The 26,793-nt window shown below is 38.5% G+C and overlaps 1 protein-coding gene across 4 annotated transcripts; it reads left to right on the top strand.

Annotated features, from left to right (window-relative positions):
* Window positions 1-2,116: 2,116 nt before the first annotated feature.
* On the top strand, window positions 2,117-26,793 carry LOC110102820 (uncharacterized protein YciO). Of its 4 annotated transcripts, none has more exons than XR_002303879.2 (11): window positions 2,118-2,376; window positions 2,443-2,561; window positions 16,977-17,030; window positions 17,163-17,187; window positions 17,319-17,441; window positions 17,539-17,702; window positions 17,860-17,929; window positions 18,188-18,286; window positions 24,304-24,382; window positions 24,557-24,634; window positions 26,780-26,793. XR_002303879.2 is itself a non-coding variant. In XM_020831301.2 (10 exons), the coding sequence occupies exons 1-9, from the start codon at window positions 2,182-2,184 to the stop codon at window positions 24,379-24,381; spliced, it is 924 nt and encodes a 307-aa protein (XP_020686960.1). In that variant the 5' UTR covers window positions 2,117-2,181; the 3' UTR covers window position 24,382; window positions 24,557-24,826. The 4 variants fall into 4 exon arrangements, 2 of the variants coding, with proteins under 2 accessions (XP_020686960.1, XP_020686959.1); XR_003700281.1 differs by lacking the exon at window positions 26,780-26,793 and adding an exon at window positions 26,387-26,565; XM_020831301.2 differs by lacking the exon at window positions 26,780-26,793 and having other exon boundaries at window positions 2,117-2,376; window positions 2,446-2,561; window positions 24,557-24,826.

Genomic DNA, 26,793 nt, shown 5'->3' on the forward strand with positions numbered 1-26,793 from the left:
CCTGTCAAATATTTGCTAAGGGGTGAGAGCGGTAGATGTCTCCGTTTCATAATAATAATAATAATAATATGATAGCAAGCTGCGAATTTATTGAAGAAAAATTGTATCACAGATCTTTTATAATTGAAACCATATAGAAAAAATTATATTTGGCGTAATAGTCCAGATTTTTTATTAATATTATATATGATTATATGCCTAAATATTTAAAAATTGATGAATTTGCATACTATATATATATTTTTAAATTTTGTATAAAAAACTGCTGTAAGAAGCAGTAAGATTGTCGTCCCTAACGAAGTCTAAAGTACTTTAGCTTTTTAATAAATTGAGAAAAATTACGTGTTCATTGAGCTCTTTAACCCGTGTTTTCTAGTACCTATTTAAAAAGTTATTATTATTATTTAAAATAGTATTACATGTATAAAATATTTTTATTTTACAAGTCTCAAAATAAACTTTAAAATTTTTAGATTTTCTTACGTCTTGGAATATTCATGGCAATAGAGAAATATAAAGTTTAACGTCTTAGCTTCGTACGAAGATCAAGTTGACAACAAGATAAAAAAGAAGGTATAGCGTCCATAAGAGACCAGAAAGTTGTTACATAGAAACCCTTGAAAGGGGTAAATCCACGAAGCTTGGTCTAGTTTGAATGAATCCACTAGTGCTTGCAGTCGATTACAAATGAGGCCATTTTTTGGAGGGAAGACCTTGGCTTGATGTAGCAAATATATATATCTTATAGAATGCATTACCTGGTGAAATTTGGAAGAATATGTCCCAAAAAAAATTTGGAAGAATCAATATTAACATGGTTGTTTGGTCGTCAGAACCATAATTGGCAAGCAACTGAGATCGAAAAATTGGAGTCTAGCGACGGAGGTCCGAAGGACCGTAGTCGACGGGCAAAGGATCAGAAAGATCGTGGTTGGGTGACGGTAGTTAGAAAGATGGTTATATGGCGACGAAGGTTGGAAGGACAGTAGTCGGCGGGTGATAGTGGTCGAAAGACCGTCGTGTAGCGACGGAGGTCGGAAGGACCTTAGTCGGCAGACGACAGTGGTCAGAAAGACCGTCGTGTAGCGATAGAGGTTGGAAGGACCGTACTAGGCGGACGATAGTAGTCAAAAGACTATTTTTTAACGATGGAGGTCGGAAGGAGTATAGTCAGCGACTTGTTGGAAAGTTCAGAGTCGGTCGTTTGTCAGGTAGAAGTCTATCGTCAGTTGATGTCCACATGCAAGTCCAACTATAATTGGAAGCCGAGTAAAAGTCCGGAGTTAGTTGGTGGCCGTACAGAAGTTCGTGTCAATCGGTGGCCAGGTGGAAGTTCTATGATAGTCCGGCGACGTTCGGTTGTCCAACGGTGGTCGAGGAGATATATGGTGGTAAGAGAGCTCTAGTTTCTCTCTCTTCCTTACTTCCATCCCTTGGTCCTCCCTTCCTCTATTCTCCCCTTCCTTCCCCTTTCCATGAAGAATGTGGGGTATATTTATAGTTTTCTAATAGTGACATGATCAGTAAATAGTGAGAATATTAAGGGTATATTGAGAGTGGTTTGAATGGACGTCCGATATTGTTGATCATGGACCATTTATCGAGTATTTAGTGCCTAAATGATGTCATAATTCTTATTGTCGAGCCGCTCTATTCGACTATAAGCATGTCACGTTTGGAATTCATTTGGTAATCCAAATTGTGGCTTGAACCTTCCAAATGTGCTTCGGGTGTTCGATTTGGACCCATTTGGGCTTGGATTAGGTCGAATTTGGGGTTGTTGGGTTCGTCTTTTTGAGACGTTCAGTTCGACTATAAGTTTGTTATAATCGGAGTAATTTTGGAAGTTTTCAACTTGATTTTGCCTTGAGATTTGTGCCCGATCAAGATAATTTTTTGATGATATATCAGATCTATTTTATATACATTTTATCAGCATATTCTTACATAAATTTTACATATTAATTGAATGAAAATATATACACATAAATTTTATGGAGTAATTCCAACCAAGATCATTTATACTGAAGCACCAGAATTTATTTTATTTTTTATTCAAATTACTTTTTATTTAAAAAAATATTTTTTAACAGTTTAAAATAAACTGTAAATGATTGATCAACGCGGTGCCACGCATTTCCCGCACCCGCGCCTATTCTCAGTTAGTCTGAGCACCTCTTCATGTTAAAGCCGTGGAAAATGGCGTCAGAGGCGATCAAGCCTGGTTGCGAGGGCTTCTGGTTCGGTCACTCCGTCATCGCCCGCCGGCCGGCCGTCATTCAGCCATCTCAGTGGCGGCCGCAGCGTTCTGCCTTTACCTTAGCGGCCAAACGAAGCCCCAAACGCCTCAAATACGCCACCCAGCGCCTCTTCAAGGTTGAATTCTTCTTTTCCTTATTTAAAATTTCTTTAATATTGAAATAATTTAACATGAAATGGTAGAAGGGGGAGGAAATGGTCTATGTGGAGATGGACCCAATGGTAGCAGATACGTGGAAGTTGGAACCTGTGGTGCAGCTGATCAAGGACGGAGCGGTCGGTGTAATCCCTACGGATACTGTGTAACGCTTCTCCTATTCTTAAGTTATCTCACTACTATGAAATCTTGATTTTATCATAGCCAGCCCTGTGGCAAGTATATGCCTTGGATAAATGGACTGGATGCTCTACAAACGGCTGAGTGGTTTATAAATGAATTAGGGTCCATTTCATATTTTATTCTAATTTTTTAAAAGAAATGCGAAATGAGGAAGAGAAGAGAATTTCTGGATCTCCTTTACGAACATTCCTTCATCACATCAATTTGCTCCATGATCTATATCAGTTTTATAAGAGAATCATTTTCCGTGAAATTTTTTTGGATCCAGATTTGTATGTGGATGATACCCGACCTTACTAGTAGGTAATCTCTATGTGAGAATTGGGGAGTCGAACTAGTTTGAATGAGTATGAAGAGTGAGGTTTTGTTTATGTTATAAGTAGGCACTGTGGAATGTAAAGAGAAAGTGACATGTCAAATGATTTTAGAGGGTCTTAAAGTATCAAAGAAGATCCAAAAGGATCCAAAGTATGCCTTTTTACCATTATTTTTAGGGTTTGAAGGGCGATATGAAATGTTACACCCTAGAAAGTTAAAAATAGTACAAAGTACAACAAATACGTCATTTGTTATAGTATGTCATAAACACATGATTGAGCTGATTGACCTCCACGTGAATTTCTACTTATGACCCATGGTCTTGGGGTTAGTCCTTTATGTAAGTCTTCATGGGCGAGTATATTTGGTGAGTCCTTGGGGTCCTATATATAGGGCTAGTTTGTGAAGGAAAATCCTCAGGTCATGATGGTAAGTCCATTGGGATAGGGTTGAGACTCCTGGCAGACAAAGGCAATTTCTCCTTAGTGGAAATGATCACAAGATGAGGATTGCTTAAACCTGGGAAATATTAGTTGCTGCCCTTGAGGTGTATGCATTTCATGAAGTTGGATTGAGGATGCCATTGGTAGTTGAGTGGCCTTAAATCATGAAGGACCATGGATGCACGAGTCCTACTGAGATGAGTGACATGTATGAGTCGGGTTAGTCTAGACAAGTCCTTCTGTAAGGCCCGCTGAAAGCGATAACTCCTCTATTCTGTTTGCCTGGGTGAGTCCTCACATTACGACCTCACTTGGATAATGGCAATGATTCTGCGGAGTAGTATCGACCACTCTGTTGAATGATTGCTTTTCCTTATAGCAAGTGCTCATCTTGAGAGATGTGACTATTCGAGTGAAGTCCCTTAGTGGTGACTTGTTGAGCACATGTGGAATACTTATATGAGCATGTATCAGTATACATTTAGTTTCTCGATTCACTCGGTCATTCAAAATGCAAGTTCTAAAAAAGATAAATGAATTAAAGGCGAGCATTTGTTGCAATCACCAAATGGTGAAAATGGAGAAAAAGCATACGGTATTGCCCTATCTAAGGTTTGGGCATCATGTAGATTTCTCATTATGATCTTTATTTGACATATATGTTGTTGCTTGAGGGTTACGATGCTGCTAAGTTATCTTCTCCAACATCCTACAATATTGATTGACTCGCCCAAAATGGTAGATTTGGATATTGTTAAGTCATTTGAGTCAAGCCTCTATAGGTTGAAAAAACCATCATGCATAAATGCAAGTTGGAGGAGGGCAAGGAGAACAAGTTTGGTTTGTCGATGACTAATAAGGAAGCGGTGTCCACATAAGCGAGTGTGTCCGTTGGCCCAAGAATGAGTGAACTATTAGCACTTAGGTCCAAGGAGGCGGTGAATGTAGAGGCAAGCAAGGTGCTGCTGACTTGGTGGAAACCATGAAAATTAGTCATCTCCTCTTGTTTGGATGATGTCCCTTTGACTGTGAGGCGAGTGAGGAAACCTCCCACTAAGTAACCAGTTGCAGGTGCAACCACTATAATGGTGGTCCCTTCTGAGATTGTGCCTACTCCCACGATGATTGAGCCCATTGTTGCTCGAGATGAAGGTAAGTAGAAGTATTTCTAAACTTTGAACGAGTTATGGCTGGTTCAAGTCATTGTTGACCACTAGTGAGCCAATATTATGCCTAACCTCAAGCGAGTAATTGGGGCACCTGCCGAGTAAGTATAAAGCTTTAACTTTGACACAGTGGGCACTCAGCTTGTATACAAGGACGATAATCTTGCATAATAGGCTACTAGTGATTCCTTTAAGTTTTTTAAGCAAGAATTTTTCTGTTGTTGTGTCACGATCCGGCCCGATTAGCTCATATATACGAGGCGGGAACGAAATCGGGCGATCAGATCAGTCACTAATCATCTTTCATGTAAACAAAATTTTTCTAAAAAGACTTCAAGAACAAAAAGCGCCTCTAAATATTTTTATTTTCATTTCTAAAAGTGTTCACAATATATACAAGATGACTAACTTCTAATTAATCATGCTATGATAAGTCATCCAAAAATAAGGAACTACCACTAGTAAAAAAAAAAACACAATAAAAGAACCTGTCACCCGGGGTACGACAACTGTAAGTAAACCTCGGGTTGTCAGCCATCTCTTCTACCAGGTTCTCCTGAAAAGTATCCTACACTAGGGAATGAGCTAATGCTCAATAGAAATTTCTAATCCTAAACATGCTCATATGACTTAAAAATGAAATGTACATTTTTAAACTAAAGGGGGACATGCTTTTCTTTTCCAACTCATGCTATCTTGTTTATGTCATATGAATGAGAGATTATTTAGGTACCATATGCATGTGTCATTTGATATATATGAAATGAATGTCATCTCAAAATGCTTACTTATTATTATATACAACCATCCCGGAGTACCAAGGGTATACTGATCAGGTACACAAACATATTTTGGCCATTTATTTCTTTTTCCTTATTTGCCCCAAGGGCCATAATTTTTTCGTATTGTTCATATGTGCTTTTGCACCGTACTTGGTACTCCGCAATCAATCATGCACAATCAATTCTATATCTTTTCATATGAACATACTTTCCTTCCTTTTCATGTAAAATGTTTGACATGAAATCTTTAAACATTAATTTGATAACATGTAATGATTACACTTAAGCACTTAAGCATGAAAGAAACAATGAAATATATTTCATGTGTAACAACTATTCCATTTTTATAAAACATGTCATAAGGGATATAAACATGAAATAACAAATAAACATGTAAGAAAAAGATTTTCTACCTCCAAAAATTATGAAGTCCTCTTCTCCTCTTTAATTACTCTTCTTCTTGCCACCACCTAAAAAAAATAATTTAACTTAAACTTTTTTGCCAAAATAAAATTTCTAATTCTTTTATAAGCTTCCTATAATCTTCCTACACCTATTATTAAGGTACAACATCATTAATCTCATACCAAATTTTGATTTTTTTATTAATGAATTTCGGATTTAAATAAAATATAAATTATAGGAACCTAAAAATTCATCTAATTTATTCTAAGTCCTTCTAAAACATTCCTCTTTCTTATACATATAAATAAATCATTATAATTTTCGAAATTAAATCATAAAATAATTAAGAAAATTATTTTTTTTGTCAAAATTGCAATTTCTTTTATTTAGTGACATATCTAAATCATTAGGAATAGTTTTAGTGAACATGCAACCCTAGAATCCCTAAGTTAGGAAAAACCATAAGCTTTCCTTAATTTTTAAAATTAAAATTCCTTAAGAAAATTTTGCATTTCTTAATCCAAAACTCTTCCCTCACATTCTTCTAACAATCCTTACAAAATAAAACATAAAAAGAGAAACCCTACATTTCAGATTTAATGTTTTTCTTAAGAAACCTTAACATGTAGGGTATAAAACAATAGATCCAAACAAACCCTAAAGGTTTTCTAAAGAAATTCCTAAGAAAATCAAACCCTAAAATTTCTTACTTCAATAAAACTCAAGAAAAATTACATATTCTTCAAAAAGAACTTACCTTTTATCTTCCTCAAGCCTTCCCCTACGTTTTTCCTAAAGAAGCTTGCCGGAAAACCCGCCGGTCGCCGGCCTTGGAGCTCCTTCCGCCGCTTCTTCCTCTCTCTCGTCGCCCTCTCTCGTATTCTGCCAAAAAATGAGGGATTTAGAGAAAATGTAAATGCCATTTTACGCATGTGCCCTTGCCATATGTTGACCTTGATTTTGCCTAGACTCTTGGTCAAAGAGTTTGACTTGGTCAAATTGACCAAGTCAGACCCCAAGACCCTCTCCAATGGGTTTAGTGAGTCGATATGAGTCAGTTGAGCCCAGGCCCAAGCCCAGGCCTTGGGTCAACCTGGTTGACCAGGTCAACCCAAGTTGCCCAAGTAGCCTTAATGGGTTATTTTTAATCCAAATCAAATCCAAGCCCATTCATGGCCCAATCCCTTGACTACATTGACCTAATTGACTGATTTGACCAAGTCAAACATTGACTTGGTCAAATCATGCCATTAATAGGTCATAATCACCTATTAGAGTCCATTAAGAGCCTAAGTAATGGGATTTAAGGCTCCAATTGATTGCCTTTCTATTCAAATAGCAAACCACGGCCAATTCAAAGGATTTTCCCTCCTAATTGGTGAGAGATCCGATCTTGGCCATTGGTTTGAGATCCTTGAGCCTTAAATGGAAAACTTAGGGCTCATGTTAAAGACTTTTTGCTCTTGCTCCTTCTCCAAGCCTCCAAACGCTCTGAGACTTCGTGTGAGCACCCTTGGAGAGTTCCCCCACCTTCCCCCACTCAAACCCGACAAGGTCAAGCAGTCAGCGGCGAGATCCCGGCAAACCCGAGGCCTAGGACGTTCAAAGCTTCGATCCTTCCAATCGGGAGCTCGTTCGATCGTTATTCCAAGAGGAGAATTGTTCGTGGGGATCCTACGAGTTCAACAAGTCCAAAATCTCCCGAATCCATCGAGTGGATTGAGGTAAAAGCTCTACCTTAGTCTAGGACACTTAGGGTTATTTAGCTTTTCATTAAGTGATTTTTAGAACTAAATATCTATCCCCCATCAATGCTCTTCACCTATAGAATCTATGTTTCAAGTTTCATCGCGTTTGGTTGAGTATTTTGAGAGAACAAGACGATATATCGTTTTAGGGTTTGGATCTCGTTCGCCGTCCGCAGGGGCCGGATCAGGTCCGTTGATCCCGTGATCAACAGACGGGATTTAGCCCCTCTGCGGTCTTGATCAACCGCTGGGTTCAATCCCGCAGTCAGTTCGCCCGTCCGGCCTGATCTGGTCCGTAAATCCAAACCGCAGAGGATCCGACAGCTACGATCCACGGCTGACGCGGTTAAGTCAGCCACGTGGCTGACCGCCGTCTCCGAGATATCGGGAACAAACCGGGAGGCGCCATGTGTCTCCGCGGCCGACATTTGTTTTAAAAATTGATTTTTAATTTGTTTCAACTTAGATTTTTTCAAAAATTCGTAGAAAATCTAATTCTCGTTCGTTTTTCGCGCACAATATCTCGAATCGATCGTATTTGCGCCCTCTTTAATTTAAAATTATTTTCATTTAAAAAATATAATTATTTTTTTATTTAAAAAATAGTTAAAAAGTACTTTTATATTATTTTATAATTGTAATTATATTATTATTATTATTATTATTATTTTAATTACAATATTAATAATAATTATTATTTTAACATTATTGTTATCATTATTATTATTCTTATTATTTCTTATTAAATTAAATTTATGTAACTTAGTAAAAAAATTATTTTTTTTAAACTACTTTAAAAATGTTAGAAAATTTAGAGCTTATTTTTATATTTGTTTAATGATTATTTTAAGTATTTATTATTTTCAAATCATTTTAAACCTATTTTAATGCATTAAACTTGCTAAAATCATATCTTTTTCATTTTAAATCGGATTTCGGCGTGCGACCCCTCGTTCTCTTCAGAAAATTATGAATTTTATTTTAAAAATATTTTCAAAGATTAATTTTTACTGTCCTGGCAGATTTCTTTCTGGATTTGATTATTTGAGTATTCTAATATTATTTATATAATTATTATAATGATTATTTTGAATTACAAATTATTTTTTTATTGTAACTTTGATTGAGTGACCAGTGGTTCTCCCCTATTTTTATATAGATATCAATTGATCTATTTTTAAACATATTATTTTCCAAAAACTTATATATATATTTAGGTATTTTTTTTAGTTTCTTTGAAATTACCTATCTTATTAAATTCTAATTTCAGGAGATCTACTCCAATAAAATTTTAAATAAATGCTTTACATGTGAAGAGCAATCACGGGGGAGTGAATTAGTGGGTGATTGTGTCTCAATTATTTACTAATCCCTTCATTAGATGTATTTATTTTTTTTTTATCGTAGTTTGCATGCGTATGATGCAACACGAGCACTTAGTTTAGGCTCTCCTAGATCTAAGGACATAGTGTGTTTGCTGCTTTTGTACGTTTCCCATGCATTATTACCTTGAGGGTTAAATAAAATATCACTTTAAACTTCTATAACGTAGTGACACTCTAAGGACAATAATTAAGAATTCGTCTAGCGAACTTAGAAATTTTTTAGGAGCTAGGGTAGATCACTGATGGACATGAAAACTTCCACATTTGAACTTAGAGACATCTTGAACATCCCAGGTTTTTCTAAGAATTTTTAGGGCTTGTTAGACCCCTTAATTAACTAATCCTAATTTACTTGTTAAATAGGGCCCCGAGACCTTCTGAAAATTACAATAAATACATTTTAGGTCAGAAAATTACCTATCATAGCTTGATTTGTTCAGAATCTAATCTTTAACCTTAGATAAATAAGGCTCCTTAGTTTGACTTTAGGCTGACACTTAATTTGACCTTAGGTGAAAATTACCATTTTTCACCTAATAAATTATTAAAAATCCCAAATTTTTTCCAAACACTTGGGATCACTTTCTCAGGTCATCCCTGACCTTTGGGGGTGATTCAATCTGTTTGGAGCTGATTTGGGTCAAAACCATAAAAACCAGCACTTAATTAAGTAATTTAGATAATTCCATAAATATCATGAATTTAGAAAATTCATAATTAATTGTAGAAAATTTCAAATTAGGCAAACTCACTTGCATTAAACTCCTATTAGGGTCTAGTATTTATTAAAAATATCAGAATTCCAGAAACTCACTTAAATTAGAAAGTCAACTTTTTGGTCACCCCAGCTTATAATTTAGGGCCCGAAACTTGTAAAATTCATAACTTTGCCTAGAAAACTCCAAATTCAGTGTATTACCTGGCTAAATACTCATCTTAAGGTCAAGTATTTTTCTAAAATATTAGGAGACCCAAACCTAGCCTATTTCCCATAGTAACCTTTTGGATCCCCTCAGCCTAGTGCCTAGGAGGACCCAGGACTTTACAAAATTGGCTAATGCAATTTAAACTTCAAATATCATCACCTTAAGCTTTTAAAACTGACCAACAAACTAAATTAACTTCTAATCCATTAAAACTTTGACTTTAACTAAAATTTCCTTTCTGGACTATAACAAACCTGAACTGTAGGCAACTTTAACTAACTACCCAAATTAGTATCTATCCAAGCCACACCAGCTATACACACACATAGAATTGTTTGCTAGGGCACCACTTCTAGACTTAGGCTAGGCCGGTGTTCATTTCTTTTTCTGCTGTGTGCCGGAGCTTTCCGTGATTTTTATTACATGCTGTTTGAAATTGTTGGTGTGTATGCTTACTTTTCCTGCACTCTGTGGATATGATGTGATGAGCGTTAGATGTACCCCTAGGTTAAGAACGACATATATATTATTCTTCTGTGCAGGTGGCCATGCTCATGCTAATGAAAGGGGGGGCACTGTCATGATTTCTAATAATATTTTATGCAGGTGCTTGCTCAGCCCCCCCCCCTAAATAAATGAGGAATAAATAAAATAATTATAACTACTGCAGGTGATACAGGCGGACTGTTTAGCCATCATAATTAAGAACATGGCTTGGCACAGCTTCAATGAGATGTTTTTATTTTTATTTTTTTTCATATATAACTGCTTGAGATTTTATTACGATAATCATGCAGGGAGTCTAGAATTTTTATTTCCAATTGATGTAATATTTGTAAAGAGTTGTGAAAATGCAACTTTGAGTTGGGATATCCTTATCCAACTCGAGTTCCAAAAGAAGAAGGCATCCTCATAGGGGAGAGCCTTCTTCCATTTGGAAGATCGAGCTGGATGACTTTAGATATCCAAAGAGAAAAGACAATACCCCCTACCAAGGAGGAATTGTCTCTTCGTTTGGATATTCAAGCCACGACGGATTCAAGAAGTCCAAGGAGGAGATATCCAAGGAGTCCAAGGAGGAAAGTTCTAAGGAGTCCAAGGAGGAGAATTCTAAGGAGTCCAAGGAGAAGAAGATTGAAGACTGAAGACTTGAAGACCAATATCCCACTCAAAGTCATTTGCGTCTGTCTTAGGTTTAGAAATCCGGGTTGTTGGCAGTGGTGCCCGGCCACTTTACTTTATGCATATCTGGGTTGTAATAAGGACAGTTTGCCTATGGACATTTAATTGATTGGTTGGATTTATATTGATATGCTTACCTGATTGCGCAATAGAAATTACCTGCTTTTTCTAGATTTCTTTCTTGCATGCCGATTTTGTTTTCGCCTGGACTTTCGTTAGGCTCTCTAAGGACTATAAAAAATTTTCTACTCATAACCAAAATTTAATATTTAAGTTTTAAATAATCTAGAAAACTTAACGAACATAGGGAATTGTCGGAATCGTCTGGGGTCGCATGTATATTACTGCATCCTTCTTTCCTTGCTATAAGACATCTCCCTGCCTGCGGGTAGAGTCCGGATAATCTGGCTTATGAGGATGAAGTGCCGGAATTAGGGAGATCCAATCTTTTTTAAAAATTTATTTTATATAAGCCTGTTTTTAAAATCTTATGCATACCTGGACTTATCCTGGATTTGGAAGCTTTAACCAGGATGCATTGCATTAGTAACCAATTAATGAAAATTTAATTGCATTAGTTAGGAGCATTCACCCCGCATAAGTCCAGGATCAATTAGGAAATCCTCTAGATATCGGTCATATTTCCAAAGAACTGTACCACCCACCCATCTTTCATAACTGACTTGATAACATGATTTTAAAGCGATTAGGTGGTTAGCTGGCTCCCCAATCCAGGCCGGAGTAAGTTCAGGTTTTTGCACTGCATTAACTAGGACACGGGTGTTAGTGTGTGTAGAACACTAAATCCAATCTAGATTTAGGATTGGAGGCTACTAGATTCGGTCTCGTAGTGTGCCTTAATTAGTAGGTAGGTCCCTTCCTTTCAGGGACTATAATTCCTACTTATCTGCGTCACAGGATGACGTCACCTCCATCCTTTCTCTCACGCATATGATTGAGTGATTGATCTTCTTTTCTCCAGTTTTTTTTATATTACCCTAGAGCCTCCGAATGCTGGTATAAGCCACGCATGTTGACTGAGCCCTTTGGACCTTTCTTCCTTTTGGATAGGACTTTGTAGTCTACACCCCTGTGCCAATCCCACTTTGGGAAGGGATAATGTATGATTCTTAATCAAGAGTTTTTTCAGGCTCCATCCTGAGATGTAATTAACCACGGGGGCTTGCGCCCGTGGGAAACTTGGCCCCACATCTACTAAACTCCATTCGAATTGTTGTATCGGACGGGGGAAACCCATGATTAGGTCGTGTATATTGCTACCCATTCGGGTGCGCTGATGAGAGCCGCTATCCTCAATGGTTAGTCGTATGCACGATCCAATCTGTCCCTTTCAATTGACCCGTTCGCGCGGTGCTCTTTCGGAGGTCCACACCATACTCATTTCTCTTGAGAGATCTTAGGGGTAAAAATGGAAGATCTAGCCAAAATTTACTTAAACGATTTTCGACGAATTTTAATTTCAAAACCGTGCGAAATTGGATATAAGTTTTTTATACTGTTTCGATCGAAATTTTGTAACGAATTTAATAAAATTTATTTCGTCAAATTCCGACGACACTTAAGTTCGTCGCGGCGCATTGATATGCGTGCGACACACTCAAATGATGAATTCCTGGTTTTACATGTTGATTCTTCACTATGTACCATAGGAGTGGCTCCTTTGGCAGCGAATACTGCAAGACAACGAGCACCATCTCTAGTGGCGGTTGAGATGATTTTTTGTAGGGCAAGGACGTTGATGTTGAAGTGATTGTGCTTTTGCTTTTAGGTTAAGAACCTTATGCGACTCATCTCGTGGTGACTGTTGGAGTCCATGCTTTCTTCACCTCACTTGGCAATCTAATTTTTGGAAGGCCTCGTTGAGCTCATTAGTTCGATGAAGAAGATCCTCAATGTTCAAGGCGCGTTCGATGAAGGACTCAGGATCTTGTAGAAGGCAGCTGGCGAAGACAATGATATCCCACTTTGCCAGGAGATGGCGTGCTTTAGGTGAAGATGGTGGTTACTCACCATCTTGTGGAGGCATTGAGATCGTCTAAGTTCGTTACATGAGGATGCTTCCTTCTACATTATTTAGTACAGAAGGGAATGCTAGCTCTCGAGTCAGTTTTAGATCATATTTGTAAAATTTTTAGTGGGTAGAAAAATGGTTCATCCCTTTTTTCTCTCTTTTTTATTATTTACATAAATTTAGCTTCGTTATGTACCTTTATGGCAAATTTGTGTTATTTATTTATTTTTTAATTTATCTTGTTTATTTTGTTATGGTGATGGCACAATGTCATGTATGTTGAATACGTTTCGTTTTTATTGGTAATCCTTAGTGATTGCAAGTTGTTGCCTTAGCTTTTTTAATTGTTTGTTGAGGCGAGTTAGGGATAACCTTAGGTATGGTGAGTTGAGTTTAATTCTGTATGTGGTGAGTTGGTGAATGTTCTTAATGAGGAACAAGGCGCGTTGTTGATTCCTCACGAGATGGGACAAAGTTGACTGCTCTGCTTTCTAGGCTTGGGTAGCTTCCAATGTTTTTGGTAATGACAACCTCGCATGAGGGTGAGTGAGAAAAATGTGTTGAATCTTATGGTAATGATGAAGATATGAGCACTATTTGGGGCATTATTAACTCCCCTATAAATAATCCCTTGGTTGGGCATGAGGGGCGCTACCTTTTGCTTTACACTTGTTGTCTTTCTTCCTTTGTTCGACTGTTAGTGCGAGTGATTGTGAGTGAGATCGCAACTGTTTACAAATGCGCTAATGCATTTGCTGATGTTGACTACCTATAGGGATTGAAGGTGACTACAAACTACGCTGACATGACATATGTTGGTACTACGCTGATGATATAAACCTACAAGTGAGTGCACCCAGCGAGGATGAGTACTTCAACTCATTTTACTAAGACGAGCTTTGCATTCCCTGCAACCATTTCAAGCTAGGATTGTAGCTGCCATTCTCCAGGGAGTTCTCTAAGATATTGAACTTTTATGTGCTCATCCCGGTGCAGATAATGCCCGCTCATTGGTGTGTGTGATCACATTCATCTCATTCCTGAGACTGCATAAACAACCTTGGACGCTGACACTATTCATGCATGTATTCATGGTAAAGGCTCTTAAGGTTTGTTGATCTCTACTTAAATCCCAAAAAAAAAAAAACATACATGTGCAAATCTTGCTGAAATTCGCTTGCTATAGTGCCCATACCCTATAGTTCGACATTTCGGCGTTGTTTCTGAATAGGCCGTAGTCCCCCATTCCATGCGTGCACGTTTCCTGTTCAAATCTTGCGACTAACAACTCTCGGCCTCTTTGTTAAAAAGAAAACGAAGTGAATTTCATTTTTTTCCTTTTCACACACGAACAAGCTCCTCCGGCCGGGTAGGCCATGTACCCGCTTACGAAAAATTATCTATACATGTTTTTCTCTAGCGTGGTGGGAAGGGAACCCGGTGCGACGCTTACGACGAGACGGGTAGGCCCTATACACTCTTTTGTAGCGTGGCGGGGACACTTCTAAGTACCCGTACGCGCCTCAATTCCTACCGGGAAAGCTATTGCATATTTTAAACAGGTACCCCGAAGACCTATACATGCCTTTCTCTGGCGTGGTGGGATTGAAGATTTAAGGCCGTGGTGTCATCCAATACATACTGTTCACGCTTTTCTCTAGCGTGGTAGGAAAGTCCAAACTCATAAAATTTCCCCTAAACTGGAGAGACGTCGGGAGGTTGTCGAAAATTCTGGTGAACAGAGATCTAAAACTGAACCACAATGGACTTGAATTTGAACCATGTGCAAAAGAATTAAACTTAAATATGACGCAGGGGACTTAACATTGAACAAATGACGACAAACTGAACTTGAATTTGAACATATATAGGAAACCAGACATTAAATCAATGAATACATAATCGTACTGAAAACATAAACATTAAATAGCAATTTTGATTATGCAAATGAATATCGATGATTAAGCAAGGGACTTGTGGATTTCAACATGACATGATTATAATTGATTCATATATCTACCCTAATTGTGTATGTGGATGATTTAAAGTGATGGCAACAATTGCAGTGGTCCACTCATGAACGAAGGTAAGATGAATGCAATGTACATCGTGATGTGTTCATGATCAGAATGTGGAAGAGGTGCAATAAATATAGCACCTATATTCAATCAAGCACATCAAAGCTTGCAAGCGATGACGAATGTCATGCAAGAGATATAACATGTCTACAAGCAAAGTAAGGTGGTTGCGAAGAAGACACTCCCCTTTGCTATCAGTGCCACTTAACTGCATGTGAACACATATTTTCCCACAAGCGATGATAAAAGACATGCTGCGAACGTGAGGAGTTCCCTAGAGAAACCACATATATATAGGGAACTCCTCACGTTCTGCATGCGAACACATTTATATACCGCCTGCTATCAGTGCCACTTAACTGCAGGCGGTATCAAAATACAAGAAAGCATGAATATCCCCTGTCAATATGATAGCGCCTGCAGGCGGTATCAAAATACAAGAAAGCATGCTCAATTTCGTATGCAATAAAATTGAAAGGGGATATTCATCAATGAAGCAAAAAAGACATGTAAGAAATGCAACAAGCTACGTGTATATTGCATATAAACAAGGGTAACAATTAACATACTTGTAGAGCGCATGATCTTCCACAAATCATTGTAAGAGACTCCTCAACCATACAATAGCATACCTACGGGCGATGGGTAGCAACATGCAATCAATACATAAAGAGCAGGACTGCGACATACACAAGCTCCTATAAGCTGCTTTAAGAAACCTGCTATATGCACTACTTGCAATCTACAAGCAAAAATGCAAAAAAGGCTATAACAAATGTAGAAGAATTGCAACAAAATGCAATATCTACGACTTATAGCAGGAGACTCATTAGTGCTATAACAAATGTTTTATCTTCATTTGATGTTACTCCCACTGTCCCTGCTAAATAATCATTTTTTTATTTATTATTTTTAATTTTGCTACACATCCATTCACTTCCACCATGCTTAATTTGGCTCTGTGCAACTTCTTTGTTATCTAACACTTAGATTCGTATGGTATAACTAGTTCAATAAAAAAATTATAAAAATTTTCTTTAATTGTTCACAATATTCTCTTAGCAGACAATACTCTTGCAGCACTTCTTTATCTTAATATCCAAACATCTGCACTTTAATTGTTCTGTATAATATATCAAGGATACTTAGCCCTATCGCAACTATGTAAGATTATATCTTCTAGAATTATGAACTCATAATTCTTATTCAAAACAACAAAATTTTTTGATCATATTGTTCTAGAAGAATAAATGATTTGATAGTAATTTGATGATATTGATGATCACCTTATCTCATGCTCTCCTTTTTACTTTTGATTTGTTTGATTTCAGCCCCTTGTGATTCACCCTGAGTGAGAAAAAATCTTCATGAATCGGACCAACAATAAGAAGGGCCCTTGGTAATTAATGTTATATGATGGGAGTGAATGTCTGGGGAGGAGTGGGGAGGTTAGAGATTAGGTGAGAGGGATTAGTTTTTGGTGAGAGAGAGAGAGCCTCACATAAATGGATAATTCCTTAATTTTTTTCAATGTTTGTGTTCGATATAAAAACATCACTCAAAATAGAGATTTTTATAATTTTGAATAAAAAATAAAGATAAGAGAGAATCAAATTCTGAGCCTCACAAAAAATTACAGTAGTTACCATTAATAGTGGAAATAGAGGGAGCTTATGGTTGACTGTCGCCCCCTAGATTTTTTCAATGTAACTTTGTAGAATTTGGAAGTTTTGCCTAGGAATTCTCTTGCAATTATCTATATTATAGAGACTCCCCTCCCCCCTTCTAAAAAAATTTGGGTAAGCTCTTTTTTGTGCCTCTTTGAAATCCTAATTCAGCTTCTACTTAACACCATACGATAGCTGTAGTTACATACAAGATATTGATTTTTTGGTTACTATTGTTTTTTCAGGTATGCTATTGTTTGTGATTTGCGAAATTACTCCTCTATTGAACGTCTTCGAAGGTATATCTTCTTTTTAGGTTTTCTATGTATCCATTCTGTTATTACAGTTCCGCTTGTTAAGTTTAGATTTCTCTCTAATTCTTGCACTTAAACATCCTTCAAGTTTTTCTCATTTATTTTTTTCACCTGCAGAATCAAAGGTGTGGGGAATTCAAAGGCAAGTACTATTACTTGATACTTGTTACGTGATAAAACTGCTAAATTATAATGCATATTAGTTATTTTCATTTACCGATTAAAACTACAAAGTACTAAGTTTTTTTCTGAGCGATCTTTGTACTCATCCAGCCCCTTAGTATCTTGTGCCGTTCTTTACAAGACATAGACATATATACGACAGGCTTCCCTCGGGGCAATGCCTATGGCCAGACAAATATATTTAGAGCTGTCAAGCATTGTCTGCCTGGGCCTGTAAGTATCTTTTTTCCATTATGTTGATTTTGACTAGACCTTTTTTACTTCATAAATTTGAGGCGCTTTACTTTTAACAGTCCTCACTTTTTTACAGTATACCTTTATACTACCTGCTAGTAAAGAGTTACCAAAACAATGTATTAGGAGTGGCCCTAGTGCAAAATATACATCAAGGAAGCATGTCGGTGTTCGCATACCTGATGACATAATTTGCCAGACCATATTAAAAAATCTGGATGCACCTTTGATAAGCACAAGGTTTGTTGGAATTTCATTCGGCCTTGAATTAGAATTGCTCTTTCTTGTAAATAAATTCTTTAATTGTGTGAATTTCATTTGAAGGAAATCTGTATGTGTTGTCTCCTTTTCACTTTATTTTATACTAATGATGATCATGGAATGTGTCATGCCTTAGCGTGAAGTGTCCTGCAGAAAACCAGTGGATGATTGACCCTGTAATGATAGCTGATATTTATGAGCCGGAGGTATGAATGTTGACATTTTCTACTTTTTTACCCTAATCATATCTTTTGCAACGTGTTAACACTTTGTATGAGCGCAACATGTAGAAAAATGGGTTTTTGTTAGGAGTTAAATTGTTGATCCTTACATATAGTGTGCTCTGACTCATAGCAAAGTGTTAGGAAATAGTTGGAATTCTCAAATAAAATCTATCATGATGAAATCAGCGAGAACGATCCACAGATCTTGTTAGGAGTTTAATTGTTGATCCTTACATATAGGGTCTGGATTTTCTTGTTGATGGCGGCATACGAGTGGCAGATCCCTCCACGGTTGTTGATATGACAATAAGTCCTCCAACAATTATTCGGCTGGGAAAGGTGAGGTCATTTATCTCCGTTTTGAACTTTTAGCAAGGTTTGATTGAAATTAAATTGCTAGTCTTGATAATCACAACCTTGTTACTCACACTTTGTTTTCCTTCACTTTTTAATAAGAGAAACTTTCAATCAAGAAACCACTGCCCTATGGTTGCATTAACCTAATGACCTTGTACATTTTATGCCCTTTGAATTTGGTAAATTTTTGTAAGATTACGGAAGAGAGTCCTTGTGGTAGACGGTCAAATGTTTTTGAGAGTTATACAGGATATGATTAACCGCTCTTCTTTCCTTGGTTATCATAATTTGTTAATTTTGTTTCTTTCATGACTGTGGATGTTTAAAACCAAATACAAGCTAGTCATCTGGTCTCTGTTTATAGTGAAAGGCCTGGTGATAGCATGCAAAAGCGCCTCATAGTCATCCTTGCCATAGCTATTAGTTCCCCTTATCCTTTGTTCCTATCTGATCTACTACTTCTTGTGATAACACTCTAACACTAGTCATCCTCTCGATGTGGCATACAACCATATGATTTTAGTTATTCTTACCTTTTTGATGCGGAGCATCGTTATTAATTGGGCCTGGGGATCATCTTACCCCACCTGACTAGTTAGTTAGAATATTCCACTTTATTGCTGCTTTAGGCCGTTTTGAGCACAGGTGCTCCTTAATTTCAGTAGTCTCTTTTAGTATAGTTTCACAGGAGAGAAAGGTTACTTAAGGTAGGAGAAGAAGAGGTTGTAGCAGTTTTTGAAGTCTATACAAGTTTTTACTGTTCCATTGGAATTTCTTCTTGTTGCTAGTAACCATTTGTGCATGATCCTACATCAGTTTGGTATCAGAGCCACAATGGCGAAAGGCAGCAAATGGGTGGCTGCCGTGGAAGAAAGAAGCCTGGAAGCCCTTTGGGCTGAACACTCCGGTTTGGTGAAGCACTCGGACGAGCTCACGACGGAATTCTGTCGCTTTTCCGATGAAATGCGCCGCGACCTGAGAGATATCCGAGCTCTATTAGAGCGCAATCTCGAGCCGAGATTGGGTTAGCCAGCAACCATACCGGCGATCCAGAGGAGGTGCGGTGAGAGACGGAACCCTCGGCACCATCAGCCAGAGGCGTTCGCATCCGATTCCGACGAAAGAATGGAGCAGTTTAGAGCAATGGAGTTATCAGATTCAGATGAAGAGATGACAATGCAGCGGCGACGGAGGCCGAGAGAGCAGGACATACATAACAGTGAGTTCAGAGTTAAAATGAACATTCCATTTTTTGATGGCAAACTACAGATAGAGGATTATTTGGATTGGGAGAGGGCGGTAGAGACATTCTTCGAATACATGGAGGTAGAACCTGAGAAACAAGTGAAATATGTGGCGTGTCGGCTCAAAGGGGGGGCTAGCGCGTGGTGGCTGCAGTTGTTGCAATCAAGGCGTCGGGATGGCAGAGGACCGGTGCGCAATTGGTTCCGGATGAAACAACTGCTACGAGGAGACTTCCTTCCCACAGACTACGAGCATATGCTTTATATGCAGTATCAGCATTGTGTACAAGGCAGTCGATCCATTAACGACTATACGGAAGAATTTTACAGGTTGAGTGCCAGGAACAACCTGAATGAGTCCGAAAATCAATTGGTGGCTCGCTATGTCGGGGGGTTGAAAGAGTCAATACAGGACAAGCTGGAACTGAATGCAGTATGGTCGCTGTCACAAGCCGTAAATTATGCCCTGAAGGTGGAGATGCAGCAATCAAGGCATGAAAGAACTAGCCAAAACCGGCGGACTACAGAATCTGTAAGTGACCCGAACCGAATGAGTAATTTTATGCCTAACTCATTTAACAGGCAAATAGCTACTCATTCTGCAAATCCCGCTCCTCCAATGGCACCCAACAAAAACGAAGAAGTGAAGGCGAATTATAAGTTTAAAGGTCCAGCCAAAGACAATCCCTACGCCAAGCCTTCCACTATCAAATGTTTTAGGTGCTTTCAACAAGGTCATAAATCAAATGAATGTCCAACTAGAGGCCAATTACAGCTGCTAGAAGTGGAGAATGAAGACGGGATGGAGGACACGGAAGACAAGCAAGAAGAGCCAATCGAAGAAGTAGAAGGGGACAACGGTGAACCCCTTGTGTGCGTACTACAGAAATTGCTCCTGGCACCGAGACAGCCTAGCAATTCACAGAGGAATGCGCTCTTCAAGACCAAGTGTACCATTAATGGAAAGGTCTGCAGCATTTTGATTGATAGCGGGTGCACGGAGAATGTGATTTTGAAAGCAGTGGTTCAGTCGCTCCAGCTCAAGACAACGAAGAACTCCAATCGTTACAAAATTAGTTGGGTAAAAAAAGGATTGGAGATGTCAGTCACGGATATGTGCAGAGTTTCATTCTCTATTGGAAAGCATTATGCAAGCGAGGTTCTATGCGATGTGATCGATATGGATGTATGCCATATCATTTTGGGATGTTCGTGGCAATTCGACGTGGGCGTAGTCTATGAAGGTAGGACGAACACATATACGTTCGAATGGAGGGGAAGGAAGCTACGACTGGTGCCGGAATCTCAAAACAGGGACCCGGATCCTGTTCCGGACAAGGTTGCTATGTTTGTGGTACCCGGGAACACTCTCTTAAGCTCGTGGAAGGAGTCATTACAGATGATGGCTTTAGTGGTGAAGGAGCAGACCGCCACGGGTGACCGGCCTGAAGTGCCTAGTGAAGTAAGACAATTGCTTCAGCAATTTGCTGATATTTGCACAAGTGAACTACCTACCGAATTGCTGCCGATCAGGACAATTCAACACCAAATTGACTTCATTCCAGGCGCCACCTTGCCAAACATCCCACACTAAAAGATGAGTCCCACTGAACATAAAATTTTACAATAGATTGTTGATGAGCTCTTAGACAAACAACTCATTCAGCATAGTTTGAGCCCATGTGCGGTACCCACCTTATTGGTGCCGAAGAATGATGGAAGCTGGCGAATGTGCATTGACAGCAGAGCAATCAATAAGATCACGGTCAAGTTCAGATTTCCAATGCCGAGGATCGATGAGATGATGGAAAGGTTGGTTGGGTCTCAATTATTCTCCAAGCTAGAGCTTCGCAGTGGATATCATCAAATAAGGATTCGGCCCGGAGATGAATGGAAGACAGCATTCAAAACGAGAGAAGGCTTGTATGAATGGAGGGTAATGCCCTTTGGGCTGTGTAATGGCCCCTCAACCTTCATGAGACTGATGAATGAAATCTTGAAACCGTTCTTGAATAAGTGCCGTGTAGCCTATTTCGCCAACATTTTGGTTTTCAGTAAAAACCAGAATGAACACTTGGGGCATCTGAAGGATATATGTGAAGTGTTGAGGCAAAATAAGCTTTATTTAAACATCTCCAAGTGCGAGTTCGCTCGTGATATCGTCTCATTCCTTGGATTCAGGATTTCCGCAGCAGGCATCAGTGCGGATCCGAGAAAGCTAGCGGCAATTGTCAACTGGCCTAATCCGAAATCCTTTACAGAAATTCGAAGTTTCCATGGATTGTCGAACTTCTACCGGAGGTTCATTAAAGGATTCAGCATTATCTTGTCCCCAATAACTGATGTTTTAAAACTGAAGCAATTTCGGTGGGGGAAGGAACAATAGAGGAGCTTCGACACTATCAAAGAGGCCTTATCTTCTGCTCCAGTATTGGCATTACCAGATTTTGACAAACCGTTTGTGGTAGAAACAGATGCTTCGACTGTGGGAGTTGGAGCCGTGCTGACACAGGACAACAGGCCTATTGAGTTCTTTAGTGAAAAGTTATCAGAAGCCCGCCAGAGGTGGTCCGTCTATGAGCAGGAGCTATATGCGGTTGTTCGAGCTCTTAAGCAATGGGAGCACTACCTGTTGCACCAGGATTTCATTCTCTGTAGCGATCACAAAGCGCTGCAGTACATCAACACTCAGAAAACCATTAACAGGATGCATGCGAGGTGGGTATTATTTCTACAGAAGTTCACATTTGTGTTAAAGCACAAGAGTGGAGCTCAAAATCGCGTGACAGACGCGTTAAGCCGCAGGTCCATTCTTATAACTCAACTACAGGCTGAGTTTGTGGGACTAGAGTGCTTACAAGAATTGTACCCGGAAGATGACAACTTTGCTGTTGTTTGGCGGAAATGCTTAACAAGGAGCCAGTAGAAGACTTTTCCATTCGACACGGTTTCCTATTTAAGGGAAACCTGTTATGTGTACCCAAGTCTTCATGGAGACAACACCTTATCTGAGAAATACATGGAGGGGGATTATCAGCTCACGCCAGACGGGATAAAACCATCTTACAGATGACAACCAAGTTCTTTTGGCCACATTTGAAGAAGGATGTTACTAAATTTGTAGAGAGATGCTCCATATGCCAGAACTATAAAGGTGGTGGACAAAACACGGGGCTATATCAGCCCTTACCGGTCCTCGACTCCATTTGGGAGGATTTGAGTTTAGACTTCGTCCTGGGATTGCCACGCACCAAGAAGGGAAACGATTCGATTATGGTGGTTGTTGATAGGTTCTCTAAAATGGCCCATTTTGTGGCTTGTAAGAAGACCTTTGATGCATTGAACGTAGCGAAGCTTTTCTTTAGAGAGATCGTCAGATTACATTGCATTCCTCGTAGCCTAACATCCGACAGAGATGTTAAGTTTATTAGCCATTTTTGGCGAGAATTATGGAAACGATTGAACACTCAACTTCAACTTAGCTCTCCTTACCATCCTCAAACGGATGGTCAAACCGAGGTGGTGAATCGTACATTGGGAAATTTGCTGAGATGTATCGTTCAAGACCATCCCAAGCTGTGGGACGAAGTCCTCGGCCAAGCGGAGTTCGCTTTCATTTCGATGCCAAATCGCTCTACTGGTATGTGTCCATTTGGTATTGTATATACTAAAATGCCCAACTCTACCGTTGATGTTGCAGTCATTCCGAAGTGCAAGAGCCAAGTGGCATCCAGTTGGGTCGATCAATTTTCGGAATTGATCGCCAAGGTCCGTCAGAATTTGATCAATGCGAACGCCAAGTACAAGCTGGATGCAGATACACACCGGAGGAAGAAATTGTTCAAAACCGGGGATCTAGTTATGGTCCGGATGAAGATGGAGCGGCTACCTGCAGGGTCATATTCGAAACTTGGCAAGCGGAAGTTCGGCCCTTTTCCAATCACGAAGTGCATAAACGACAATGCTTATGTCGTCGAGCTTCCAGCTGAATTCAACACTCCCAACACGTTCAATGTCGCAGATCTCTTTCAGTATCGTCCACCTGATGACGGTTGCACCGCCGCAGAAGACCCACCCGTCAGCTCTTCTGGTGGAAGGGGCGTGTGATGCGGAGCATCGTTATTAATTGGGCCTGAGGATCATCTTACCCCACTTGACTAGTTAGTTAGAATATTCCACTTTATTGCTGCTTTAGGCCGTTTTGAGCACATGTGCTCCTTTTTAATTTCGGTAGTCTCTTTTAGCATAGTTTCACAGGAGAGAAAGGTTGCTTAAGGTAGGAGAAGAAGAGGTTGTAGCAATTTTTGAAGTCTATACAAGTTTTTACTGTTCCATTGGAATTTCTTCTTGTTGCTAGTAACCATTTGTGCAGGATCCTACATCACTTTTCCTACAGAGTGGTTGATGCAATTGCTTGTATTATGTAAAGTGTTTGAATTCCCTCAATAAAAAATATTCTTACTATAAACTGAGCTTATTTTAGTTGTAGCTTAATGCTGCTAAATATACAAACAAAAAAAGATTAGTAGTTTGACTAATTGATAACACAATTCAGCCTTTGATCGTGGTAAACTTGATGAGCTCATTTGATTTTATGATAATATTTTACTCTGTGCACGAGTTATGAGTGACTATTCTTTCTTCAATCATGGAAACTTTGGTCGACTGAGATAATAATGTAGCGTCGAATGAATTATGAATATGAATTTTTTGGAGGACATCTGCGTTCTTATTTCGTGGAAATTTCTACTATAGGGCCCAAAGCTGGATTGGATGGATGTTGAAGGCGAGGATCCTTCAGCACAGGAAACTCTCCTTCCACTCCCAGTCTGAGGTGATATGTCGACTACTGCAACATCTTATATTTTATCCATTTACTATTTTGTTGCTTAATTGTTGACTCTTGGCATCATATATATCTTCATACGTCAATAGAGTTAAAGCTGAAGCTACAAGCTGCCCTATTCTTTTAATGTAATGGTTCTTATTCAGGATGGTTTTTTTTCAGGGCTGCTTGAATTGGATGGACCTTGAATGCAAAAGTTGATATACCAATCAAGATGCAACTCGTACAAGCAGTTTGAAGGTACTTTTTCAGAAATTTCGAACTATGAGCGGTCAATAATCTGCATGTTTTTGTAGAATTCCACATCTAACCTCAGATACCATGGATCACTCCATAAATACCTATAGCTCTAGCTTGTATCACGAAGAAAGATAAATTAACTAATGTAAATTACTACATTGCCAAAGACATTGAAAATAATTCATCCACGTACTCTGCTTTTTTCTGTTATTACAATACCAACGTCAAGCCTTTATCCCACTATGTGGGGTTCAGCTGCATGAATCATTTTTCGCTATTGTGTTATATTAAGAGTCAAATTCTCATTTAACTCTAATAAAAAAAGATCATTTTTAATATTCTCTAACAAAGTCTTTTTTAGGTCAACCTCTACCTTTCTTAACATTGGCTAGATCTAATACATCTACTCCTAATGGGGTCATCAAAAGGCTGATATTTTATGTGACCAAACCATCTAAGACGGCTCACTAATCTTATTTCTCACTGGAGCTACTCCAACTTTTTCACGTATATACTTGTTTCACATTCTGTCTCTAAGTGTAAAGCCACTCATCCACCTGAGCACCTCATCTCTGTATCACTTAACTTAATTTTATACTTCTCTTTTAATGGTCAACATTTTGTGTCATAAAGCATTACATGTCTCACCACTATCTTATAGAATTTTGCTATAAGTTTGAGGGTACTTTTCTATCACATTGTAGGCCCAATGCATTCCTCCACATCAACCATTCAACTTGAATTTTACCAATATTATCCCCATCTATTTCACCATCACTTTGAACAATAGAATCGAGATATCTAAAACGTGTACTCTTTTTAATTACTTGATTGTCCAAAGTCACAATCCTCCACTAGATCTATTACTACTAAAATTGCACTCTATGTATTAGGTTTTAGATTTACTCAAAGGAAAACCTTTAGACTCTAAGGTTGACCTCCATAATTCAAGTTTTCCTTCAACTCCCTTTCTAGTCTTATCAACAAGAATAATATCATCAGCAAAAAGCATGCAGTAGGGTACATCCTATTGCAAATATATAGTAAGAAATTCCATGACTAAAGCAAAAGGATATGGGCTTAAAGCTAGTTCTTGATGTAAAAAGTCTTTTTAGATATTTATTTGAAGACAAAAGATTTTAGATGAGTAGAGAAGAAGTGTGTTGGTTTCTATTTTTAAGAATAAAGGTGATGCACAATTGTGTGCGAATTATACAAGAATTAGGTTAAATATGTCATACATTAAAACTATGATAAATGGCAATTGAGCATAGATTACAATATGATACTAATATTGTTAAATCCTAGTCGTCCCTTAACATTTTGATCCCACAGCTAGGATGGGAATTCGTGGGAGGCTCACCTATTAAATCCTAGCAGTCTCTTGGCATTTTGATCTCACGGCTAAGATGGGATTATGTGGGAGGCTCACCTGGATCATGCTGATCTCCTTCTATATTTAGATGGCTGATTTAGGAAGGATTATATTAAAGCTATTATGCATTATTTTGTATTTATTTGTTTCTTTATTACGATATCTTGTATATATCTATAAATAGGGACAATTTCGTGCAATAAAATTAAGCTTTTTCCCTCTCCAATTCTCTGAATTTAACATGGTATCAGAGCCTTTATTGCCGCTGCCAGAATTCTAATTTTTTTGTATTTTCGTGCCATCATTTACATCCTTCCCTTATTGTTGTTATCCTATCTATAACCAATGTAGTATTTATTGTTGCCCTCCTTGTATAGCCTTCATCGTTGTCCTTTGTCGCCACAATGTCTGAAGCAAATTCCTCCTAAAGTTTTGACCCAACGGAAGACTCTATGGTGCACCAAGGAAGAGATCTCCAAAATATACAACATTCCTATCGCTTAAATGGGAAGAATTATTTGAAGTTGTCTTAATTTGTGAAAACCTATTTGAAAGGAAAAAAAAAATGAATCACCTCCTTGGGGTAGGACCAAAAGAAGAACATCCTAATTTTTGGGCATGGGATGAAGCAGACTCTATGATCATGTCATGGTTGTGGAATTCCATGACTCCAGAAATTAGCGATACTTTCATGTTCCTATCTACTGCAAAAACTTACTAGTGATTATAATTGTCAAGTTCTATGTAACCATACTTGTTGCTTATTTCAGGACCAGGAATCGGT

The sequence above is a fragment of the Dendrobium catenatum genome, unplaced genomic scaffold (genome assembly GCF_001605985.2).
Source record: "Dendrobium catenatum unplaced genomic scaffold, ASM160598v2 fragScaff_scaffold_334, whole genome shotgun sequence".
NCBI lineage: Eukaryota > Viridiplantae > Streptophyta > Magnoliopsida > Asparagales > Orchidaceae > Dendrobium > Dendrobium catenatum.

Bases quoted from the DNA above. Each gene is read 5' to 3' on its own strand.
- LOC110102820 (XM_020831300.2), top strand. From the start codon at position 2,182: ATGTTAAAGCCGTGGAAAATGGCGTCAGAGGCGATCAAGCCTGGTTGC. The intron at 17,031-17,162 runs GTATATCTTCTT...TTTCACCTGCAG, and splicing joins TCTATTGAACGTCTTCGAAG to AATCAAAGGTGTGGGGAATT. The intron at 18,287-24,303 runs GTGAGGTCATTT...TTTCTACTATAG, and splicing joins CAATTATTCGGCTGGGAAAG to GGCCCAAAGCTGGATTGGAT.